The sequence below is a fragment of the Psammomys obesus genome, unplaced genomic scaffold, assembly GCF_907164565.1.
Source record: "Psammomys obesus unplaced genomic scaffold, mPsaObe1.curated_primary_1811, whole genome shotgun sequence".
NCBI lineage: Eukaryota > Metazoa > Chordata > Mammalia > Rodentia > Muridae > Psammomys > Psammomys obesus.
The window spans coordinates 6205555-6216371 of record NW_026596463.1 but is presented as its reverse complement, the minus strand read 5'-3'; the positions used below and the strand labels follow the sequence as shown (position 1 = coordinate 6216371).

The 10817-nt window shown below is 38.5% G+C and overlaps 1 protein-coding gene across 4 annotated transcripts in view; it reads left to right on the top strand.

Moving 5' to 3' along the window:
- Bdp1 (B double prime 1, subunit of RNA polymerase III transcription initiation factor IIIB) overlaps positions 1-10817 on the top strand; it is a 100457-nt gene that overhangs the window by 65105 nt on the left and 24535 nt on the right. For all 4 annotated transcript variants that reach the window (XM_055598368.1, XM_055598369.1, XM_055598367.1 and 1 more), the window contains exons 26-32: positions 1158-1277; positions 3423-3459; positions 4092-4184; positions 5734-5959; positions 6488-6660; positions 8738-8885; positions 9098-9275. In XM_055598368.1, the coding sequence (XP_055454343.1) occupies positions 1158-1277; positions 3423-3459; positions 4092-4184; positions 5734-5959; positions 6488-6660; positions 8738-8885; positions 9098-9275 (975 nt within the window). The remainder of the gene's footprint in view (positions 1-1157; positions 1278-3422; positions 3460-4091; positions 4185-5733; positions 5960-6487; positions 6661-8737; positions 8886-9097; positions 9276-10817) is intronic.

Genomic DNA, 10817 nt, shown 5'->3' with positions numbered 1-10817 from the left:
GCTGAGATAGGAATAATGTAAGAAACAGTTCTAGTAGTATTATGATACATAGTTAAGAAATGGTGCAATTTTTGAATCTGTAAATTACATTTGTGAATGGAAAGGAAAATTACTTATAATTAGGATTAATAATACCATGTTATAAAGGTAAATGAGTTAGAATTTTTGAAATTAATACTGAAAGTTCAAAGTAAGTACATTGAATGTAAGTTTTGTATACTCTAAGAAAATGCCAAAGAAAAGTTAGTTTTCTGGAAGGACAACTGGTTAATAGTTGATAGAGTTCACCTATAGGCCCCTCCCACTATCACTTTGGGTAAAGGCAAGTGAAATTAACTTCCAGTAATCAGGCTTCTCGATCTGTCTCTACAGCACATCTTCTTCAGTAGCACTGTTTCCTCTGTTCTCGCAGTCAAAGTTAGGGCCTGTCAACATGCACTCTGGGCTATACTCCGTTGCTGCTCAACTGTGAGGACCATAGTTCAGATCCCAGCAAACACTGTAACTGCAGCTCAGAGGGATCCAACAACCCTACTGTCCTCTGCAGATGGTGTTGTCTGCGCCGGCCTCTACACATGCTTAAATAAAATAAATCTTTAAAAAATTATGTTTCTTTTATTTTTCAGCTCTCAAGTGAAGAATGTGTGTGAACTCATTACCTTGGGGTGGTAGAGAGGGTTATTGCACAGGAGTGATAAGCTGATCAGTGTTTTTAAGCACATTAAGTCGTTTCTAAGTATACAGGTAGTTTTGTGTGTAGTTAGCGTGTGGTTTTCTTAAATGATGAGTCTATTGAGGCAGGGACCATGTGTATCTAGTTTGACTTTGTATCCCTATGCTTATACAATTGTATTTTTGAAAACATTACATAAATGTTAGGCAAGTGGAAGGAACTGGACAAGAGGAATGGAAAGTGAAACGCCAGCTACTCAGAAGAGTAGTGTAGAAATTTTGATTACTGGTTGTAATAGACTCAGAACCCTCAGAAATGTAGTATTTTACTTTTGCTAAGTTATTAGTCATTAAGAATTACTGTAATTAGCTAAGTTGTGTAACTGGCATATTTCTGCATTTTAATTTTGCTTATTAATGTGGAAAATGATGTATTTTAATGTTTGTAATTTGTCAAATTGAACTGATAAGACTTCTTATGACAGCTTGAGATAACCATGGATGTTGCAGACATAGGATGTGTAACTGTTGAGCATCAGCTTTCAAACATGGATGCAACAACTCAGGATGTGCACCCAGAAAAAGACTTGCATCCGTCATCATTTGTAAGTGTCTGTATTCAGGTGTTGCCTTTCCTTTGTTTACCTCCTAAAGAGTACAGGATTATTTTCATAACATGCTTTAGTTTTTTTCTCTCATCTGGAGAACTATTTTTATGAGAATTATCAACGGCTTTACATTTTAGTTTTTTTGAGACAGGGATTCTCTGTGTAGCCTTGGCTGTTCTGGACTCACTTTAAAAGCCAGGCTGGCCTCAAACTCACAGAGATCTGCCTGCCTCTGCCTCTGCCTGTTTTGAGTGCTGGGATTACAGGCATGTGCCACTGTGCCTGGCATGGGTTTTACTTTTGATTGTAAAACTTATTTTTGTGTTTGTTTGGTAAAGCTTTCAAGGTCATCATAGACTTTCACCTCAAAATTCTAAGGCATAAGTCTATATTTAAAAAAAACAAACAAACCAGTATCTATACAACATTAACTACACTATCGTAAATATTGTAGTAGAGTTGGATTTTAAGAAACAACAAAAATTATATTTGTTTTTATTTTGTGTATATGAGTGTATACATATATGTATGTGTACAGCCACTTCTGCTAGGTTTTTCTAATGGATCTGAGGAAGAAAGTATTCCCTCCCTTTCTTCCCAGTTTTCAGAAATGTGCTAGCACTTTGTCATTTCATGGCATTCCAACCCTGGCTTTCATTGCCTTATGACATTCTTTCTTTGTTTTTGTTTGTGTTTTTTATTGACCCATTGAATCCAACGCTATGGTTTTTTTTCAAACTGAGCACATTTATAAAGACCTTTTCCAGGGAACATACATTTACAGTATTAGGAATTTGAAATTCAATTTCTAGTACTTGCCAATTTGAGTATGTTTTATTTCTTTTTCTTATGTGATTGTCCTGGCTAGAGCCTTGGTTGTAAAAATCAATTTGTAGACATAGTAAAGAGAGCATTCTTTTTGTTTTTTCAAGACAAGGTTTCTGTGTAGCCCTGGCTGTCCTAAAACTCACTCTGTGGATCAGGCTGGCCTCAAACTCACAGAGATCCACCTGCCTCTGCCTCCCAAGTGCTGGGATTAAAGGCGTGTATCAACTCTTGCATCCCTCTACCCCTCACCCCACAGCTAACAAATGGGTATTCATGATTTGGTCATAGTCTTAGGGGAAAGCAGCTGATCTTACATTACTAATGTATAATGGTAGCTGTGTGGTTTCTAGGATGGTCTTTATCAGGCTGTCCTAATTTATTGTGTGTTTTGTCATGATAGGGTTTTAGACTTTGTCATATGTAAATTTTGAGAGTTTTAATCTTTCATTTTTTTGCATTGATATACATACATAATTTTTTTTGTTACTGTATTGACAAGTTGTATTAACAAGGGTTTTTGGGTGTTGAAAACTTACTTTCCTGAGGAACTTCCTCCTTGATTATCATGTGTAATTTTTATATGCTTCCACATTGTTTATTAGTATTTCAAACGTATTTATGTCCATATATTCATAATAGCTATTATCTGTGAGTGTTTAGTTGTTGATGATGGTGTTAGGTGCTGAAGTCTTGCTTCTTTGGTACCTGTGGCAGGAAGAGAGCTGGCAGCAGCTTAGGCACTAACAGCTGAAGGAAGGCAGCATCAAACAGTTGGGCTTCACAAGTGCTGTTTTAGTGACCAGTTTATATAGATCTTGCTGAGTAGCTGTTTTTCATTTGGTTTTGCTGTTACAACCAATTCTAGAGGCTATAAATGTTTGCTTTTTAAGCCATGCTTGACAATTCTGCTGGGCTGGACAGGTGTCTGCTGTGTACTCATCATTTATTAACATTTGTTTTATTTTAAGCCACTCAGTGAAGAAAGTTTGTGTCCTCTCCAGACTTTAGTTTTTATTGGGTAAAAACTGGTAGCACATTTGACTCAATTTGAAGGATTATGACTGTGAAGACCTAAAAATGGTTAGATGTTGAAGAGACAGGTAAAGCAGGAGTAAGATACAAAAGAATTTGGCCTTTAAGTTATTATTTTTGTTCTTACTTGTGACCTTTATGAATAAACATAAATTAGAAAAGTTTTACTATCATAACTAAAACACAGGAAAGACTTGTAAAATATGCTTAAAACAACAACAAAACCAGGACATTTGTTTGGGGGAAACACTTAAGATGTTACTTATCTTTTTCTTTTTTTAGGAAATGGTCATAGGTGAACAGACCCAAGAAGAACCAGGTAACTGTTAACAAAGAACTGATTAAAACTACTTGCTTAAACCTGATGGTGGTGATGGTGGTATTGGTGGCAGCAGCGCACACCTTTAATCCCAGTACTTAGGAGGCAGAGACAGGTGAATCTCTGTGAGTTCGAGGCTAGCCTGGTCAGAACGAGTTCCAGGACAGCCAGGGTTGTTACACAGCAACCCTGTCTCAAAAAATAAAACAAACAAACAAACAAATAAACCTACTTGGTTAACTGTAGCATAGTGATTAGCAGTGGTGTTAAGTAAATGGGACAGTTTGCTAAAAATGTAGAACGAAGACATTAACCTGTTGTCTTGCTAGGAACCTGGGCTTTTCAGAACCTAACTTTAAAAGGTGAGCCTAGAGTCAATGTTCAGTAACAAAGTAGTGATGTTTCCTCTGGAGATGCTCAGAATTAACGTGCAGGAAGTGTTTTCAGTGACTAAGAGTGATAAGTCAACATTAGTGATCTCTGAGTATGTAGTGTGTGACCTGAAGAGACTGACACTAGCACTGGGATAGTGGTGTGAAGGCTATTGAAACTGTTTGCTGGAAAGTAGTCTCTGAGGAGAATGCCTTTGTTAAGGAAAGGGGCTTACTAGGTTAATTTTTCTGTTTTAATAGGTCCCAGTGATGGAAGTACTGAAGCCGCCATAACTTTACTTACAATGGGAGATATAGTATTACAGTCAGAGGTTGTTACTGAGCAGGGTGACGGTAAGGATGGAAGATAAATCCCACCCAAAGAACATTCTTTAAAATCTGTTAAAAATTACTCCTACATGCTGAGTGACCACCTTTAGTGAGAAGGCTTTGACAGTAGAAATTGTCGGCAGCATTGTTTTTCATAAGGAATTGTATTATTATTCATTATGTTACTTAGTCTCTTTAGGTGTAGTGACAACAATTTTGAGATAAGCAGTTGGCTATTAGGAATAATTTGGGACTGGAGAGATGGTTCACCTGTTAAAAAGCAAAGCTAATAATCAAAAATAAAAGAATAATCTGGCTGTGCTTGATGCCCTTTAGGCCCCAGCCATTGGGAGCAGAAACAGGCAGAACTCTTTGAGTTTGCTGCCAGCCTGCTGGTCTGCATACTGAGTTCCAGGTCAGCCAAAGCTTGTCTGATGTTTGAAAAAGAAAAGGGGCTTGGGACTGGGACCTGGAGAGAGGACTCAGTGGTTAATAGCACTAGCTGCTCTTCAAAGGTCCTGGGTTCAATTCCCAGCAACTACATGGTGGCTCACAACCATCTGTAATGGAATCTGATGCCCTCTTTTGGTGTGCATGAAAACAGAGCACTCATACAGAAAAAGTAAATAAATAAATCTAAAAAAGGAGGGGGAAAGAGAGAGAGAGAGAGAGAGTAATTTGTATTCACAGAATTGTTATCTAGTAAATCCTCAACCTGTAGTAGCATCACAAACTTTAGATAATGGAGGTCATTGGCCACTGATCACTTTATAGATATTTCTTTAGGAAAGGGATTCCTGCTTGAGATGATGATCATAGCAGATATAAATCTATGAAGGGGCAAATAGTTGTTACTGAGGTGATTTATTCAACTAGTAGTGGAAGAAGCCAACGGAAATGCTAACCTGAATCTTTAATACATTAAGCCAACATAGAAACTATGTAGTTGTTGATTTTAATTTTTGTGGTATAGGGTTTTGAACCCAGGGCCGTGCTTGCTATCCAAGTGCTTCATAACTGAGCTAGATCTCCTACCCCAGAAACTGAGGTCTTTTCTTTGTTATCTTTAGCTATAGCTAATTGTATTACTGGCAATTGTGTTGACTGTTAATGGTGATCTGCTGTTTTTCACTGTTAGAGTCATAAGTTCATAACTGCATTATTATTATTATTATTTTTTTTTTTAAGAGAAGTCTCTAATTTGTGTTTCAGGTAGGGCTTCCTTCTCAGGCAGAATATATATTGGAGCCTGGCACAGATTTCTAGTACATAACGTACAGTTTTCAAAAACTAGTAAATAAAAGTAAATGCCCTGTCTTGAAATTCAATTATATAGTTACTGAAAGTAACAGCTTTTATTTAGAGTACCCCAAAATTTTAGTGATAAGAATTAAGCTTATTTGAGTCAAATTCTTGAATGAAATGTGAGATAATTAAATTAAATTTGGATCCTAATTGAACCCACTTTTAATAATGAAATTAACTTAGACAATTCTTGAATGTTGAGAAATTAATTTTATTCAGGTAGCTATTTAATATTGGGCCAATTTTAATTTCCTATTTTCTTCTGCAGTAGGAGTATGTGTATTTCCTGATGTTCATTCAAAGGATAAAAGTCATGTTCCTTTTAGCCCAGATAATGTAAATCACAAAATTGTTCATGAATATCAGGAGGTTTCTTCACCTGTTACTAGTATGTCGCCTACATCATTTGAGGAAAACAAGAAATTATCGGAGGAACAAAGTAACAGAGAAGAAACTGCTGTGATGGAAGAAGTGGAGGGTACTCTGTCAGCCAGGTGATTATAATATTTGAGTCACAAAGACAGCCAAACCACACCGTCAACTCAGTTAGGAGCTTCTAGAAATGCTTGTCTGTAAATTTAAAGTACACAATGCTAATTTTTTTACACAGTAAGATTAGCTGATACTGATAATGGTTTATGGGTTTGCATATAAAGTCACAGCAATATGTTTTCTGTGTCTTTGAAACTTAAATAAAATAGGTTTTTATAAATGTAGTTTGTTTTACGAGTGTGTTCTCTTTTTTCTTAAGTCTCTTAGTAAATTTAACCACTTTTTAATTTTAGCATTCAGAATGAACATTTACCAGGTGTGATGGTACATAACTGTAACTTGAGCCTTCTGGGTGCTGAAGCAGTAGGTAGTTGCCATTTTAATACTCTTGTCTATCAAAACAGACAAGCAAACAATTACTTTATATGATGTCGTACCTGAATGGTAGTTTATTAACTGTATCAGTGCTAGAACAGACCACAGCAAAGGGACTCTTGCATAACTGGTAACTTTTACCTCTTTTCTCCTAGGAGTTCAACTTCTACAGTGAGCACATATTTGAGAATGGAGAGTAAGTTTGTCACACCTGTTACACCTAAACCAAATTCTGAGGCGATTTTAGACATCAGTGAGCTTGATGGTCATCAGGAAGAAATTGCCAGTTTTTGCATAGCCAAAGGGGCAAAAGTGGAAATTCAAAGAGGTGAGTTTACTCTTACAAAATTACATTGATAAAAAGTACTTCGTGGTCATGCGAGGTGGCTCAGAGGGTAAAGTAAAGGCACTTGCAACACAAGCTTGTAGACTTGAGTTTGATTTCTCTCTCTCATGTACACACAAACATAATACACTCACACATGAGACAGGATTTCACTATGCATTCACTAAGAGCTATACAGTGAGTTACTGGTCACTGTGTAGCTCAGGCTGGCCTTGAACTTAGATAAATCTTCCTTTTTGTAGTCTCCCAACTGCAAGGAATTTTACTTTCTGTCTCTTGCCAGACCCCTAATTTTTTAGTGGTTCAGGGGTTTGAACTCAGGGATTCAAGCCTGGCAAACAAACACTAGACGTGAGTTATTACATCTATATCCCTCCCAGACACTACTACTTTCGTTTTATATCTTGATGTGAAGCAGGGTTTCATTGTAATTTTGGCTAATGATATGTGTCTTCTTTCTTTTTTGTTTTTTAAACTTACTGTGTGTGTGTGTGTGTGTGTGTGTGTGTGTGTGTGTGTGTGTGTGTGTGTAAGCACAAGTGCCTCAGTATACATGTGGAGATGGAGAGCAGGCTTTGGTTTTCTCCTTCTACCATGAATCCCAGGACTTAAACTCCGGTCATCAGGTTTGCCCGCCAGCTGCTTTATTGTATTTTATTATTTCATGTGCATGAGTGTTTTGCCTGCATATATGTCTGCGCACTCTGTGTGCCTGGTGCCTGCAGATGCCAGAGGGTATGTCAGATCCTCTGGAACTAGAGTGACGAATAGTTGGGAGCTACTATGTGGGAGCGGGGAATCAAACTTGGGTCCTTTGCAGGAGTAACAAGTGTTCTTAACTACTTAGCCATCTCTCAAGCTCCCTCACTTTAAAAACAGCCTTATTGTAGTGTATATGTTAACTCCCAGTTTCATTTCCTTTTCCACTTCCTCTTCTTGCAAAAGGCCTGATTCCTTAAGAAAAGCAGTGGAGACTATGGCCTTCCCAGATGATTGAATTCATGCTTACAAAATCTAGATAATTATCATCACTCCCCCTAATTTTGGGTTCCTAATATCTGAGGTTTCCTCTCAGCCATCAGTGTCTGGCATAGTGTCTATGTGCAGGTAGGTAACTCATTGAACTGGCTTAAGCAGTATCCAGAAGTGTTTATATGGCTCTCTGTCGGCTTGCCCCACCTCCACCACTCTGCCCTAGTTTACATCACTCATTTGATTTGCAAGTGTTTCTCTTTCCCTTTGTGATATCATTTAAATTTTATATTACATTTAGTGTGAGTCTGTGTCATGCACCTGAACACATGCCACGGTGCAAGTATGTGGCTGAAGGATAACTTGCTGGAATAATTTCTTTCACAATGTGAGACCCAGAGGTTGAACTGTGTTTATCAGGCTTGATGGCAAATGCCGTTATCCACTGAGCCACCTCACCTGCCACACACATTACACCTTTCCAGGACAACCGGGATAGTAGAATTAGACTCTTTTATACTCACTTCTAATCCTCTTTTGGGTGTGAGTTTGTAATCACTTTATTGTTATTCCATGTGCATGTAGGTGTGCGTGCGTGTGTGTGTCATACAGGATGTGAGGATATCAGATGACAACTCTTGGGATTCAGTTTTCCCCTGTGTTGGTCCTGAGGATTGAACTCAGTCTTGTTGGCAGGCACTGTAAGTGGCAGAGGCGTCACGCCAGTCCTTAACTATAGTATTGCTTTCAGTTCTGACACCATAGAACTGTTAGCATAAGTGAGAATGCCATTACTTTGGCAGCCAGGAGTGAAGCATGTGCAGTGCAGGTTTCATTAATCACGCTTTACTTTTCAAAGCCTTCACAGATTCCATTCTTCTGCCATGTGAATAAGCTGAATTTGGGAGTATGAGAAACTTGGAGCAGGTCACCAAATCCATCTTTGAAGACAGAATGTCTCTAGTATTGAGATTTAGATGTACTCTTTTGAACTACATCTTAAAAGTATTTTTTTTCTTTCTTTCCCTTCCTCCCTCCCTCCCTCCCTTTCTTCCTTCCTTCCTTCCTTCCTTCTTTCCTTTTAAAGAAACTGAAGCAAATGATTCCAAAGTGGTGGAATTAGATGAAAGCTTGGAGCCAGTTTCAGCAGCAGAGGCTAAGGAGCAGAACCAGTCACTGTGTGTGCATGATGTTGAAGGGAACAGTGGTTCTCAAGAAGCAATCCTTAGTGAGAGGTAAAGGAGGGAGGAGACACCGGTGTTGATTTTATATTTTGCCTTTGCTTTTGCCACAGGTCATAGCTGTAAGAACTGTATTGAAAAAAAAATCCATTGTAGCTAACATTTTTAAAGCTTGAAAACATTACATTAAATGATAATACTTAGTCCTAAAAAATAATTCCATGCTTGGTCGACTGATTTAAAGTAATGTACTGAAACTATTCCAGAAATGGAGGTCACGAGGAAAACTTGCAAGAGGTTCAGCTATCGGATGCTGCTGTTGCTTCCTCTGAGACAGGCTTCCCCACACTTGATTCAGGCAAGAGTCTTGGTGAGAGTCCTGCTGAAGAACCCCTCAAAGAAGACTCCAAAGGCAGCAGCATGTTCATGCTGCCTGTGCCAGAGGTAAAATGGAATATAGATGCTGTAATGAGTAATGTGGTTCTCTTTCTCTACATTTAGAAAAACATAGGTTCCATATAATAAATTTAACCTTTTCAGTTCAGTAAGCCGTTTATAAATATGTAAGTTCACCCTGGCATGGGGGCACACAGTTGTAATCTCATCTCTCAGCTGGAGACAGGAGTACTCAAATTTGAAGACAACCTGGGCTATATAACAAGAACTAGGTTAGCCTGAGGTACATAGCAAGAACCTGTGTCAAAAAAAACAAAATCAAGCTTGGTGTGGTGATGCACATATTTGATCCCAGGGCTTGGATGGGAGAGGTAAGAAGGTCTCTGAGTTCCCGGCCATGCTGCTCCACATAGTGAGACCCTATGTTTAAAACAAACAACCCCAAACGTGTAGGTTCATTTAACCAGTTTAACTTCTGAAAATGTTCTTTGGTTAGCCCCGTTGTGCTTCCTGCCAGCTATTCCTCTCTGTGATCTCAGTTTTACCATGGCAAGAGTGGACTGTGGACAGGGAATGGTGACCCTGCCTGTGCTGAGGGGAGAAGGTCTCTGGAGCCCAGTTGCTTCAGGCTAGCCTCAGTTCTAGAAAAACGTGTCTCAAAACCAAATACAACACAGAAGCAGGATAAAACTTTTGGTGTGTTTTTGGTCGCTTGACCCCTCCAAGACCATAGATTAGGGGTTTTCAGCCTTCCTAATTCTGTGACCCTTTAATACTGTTCCTCATGTTGTAGTGACCTTATTAACCATACAATTATTTTGTTGCAACTTTATATCTGTAATTTTGCTACTTTTCTGCATCATAATGTAAATACCTGGTTTGCAGGATATGTGATAGGTGACCCTTGTGAAAAGGTCATTTGAAACCCCCCCCCCCCCCCAATGGTTGTGACCTACAGGCTGAGAAACACTGCCATAGAGATATACAAATGTTATCCAGCTTTGTTGTAAAAGCTGGAGAATTCTTACATCTTACCTCTGGATCTTAACAGTTCATTGACAGAACAAATGTTTACTGAGATACTCCTACCTGCTTGACCTGAGGCACTGACGTAGGAGCTTTGGGAAACACGAGGAAAGGAATGGTTGGGCTGGCTGATAGAGGCTGTGACAGAGACTGAAACAAGACCGGGTGGTGTCTGCGCTCCCACCTTCATCTCTGGAGATGAGGCATCAGTGTTCTCTTCAATAGTTCCTTGGATGGGAAAGCGCTTGAGTTTTGAAGGACAGAATAAGTTAGCTTGTTTAAAGAAAAGGAACATAAAAATAGATGTAGGACACTATGATTTGTTAAAGGAAACAGAAAATAAGAAGTATGTCTATTTCCAAGAGGTTTCTAGTCCATCTCCACCTTTTTTTTTTTTTTTCCTTTGAAATAATTTCAGACTTAGAGAAAAGTTATAAAAATCTGTAAGGATTTACATACTTTGTTTTCTTGGAATCATTGTTAATTTCTTTCTCTGTCTTTTTTTCCTTTGGTATGGCTCTCCATTGTACATACTTTACGTGTGTGTGTGTGTGTGTGTGTGTG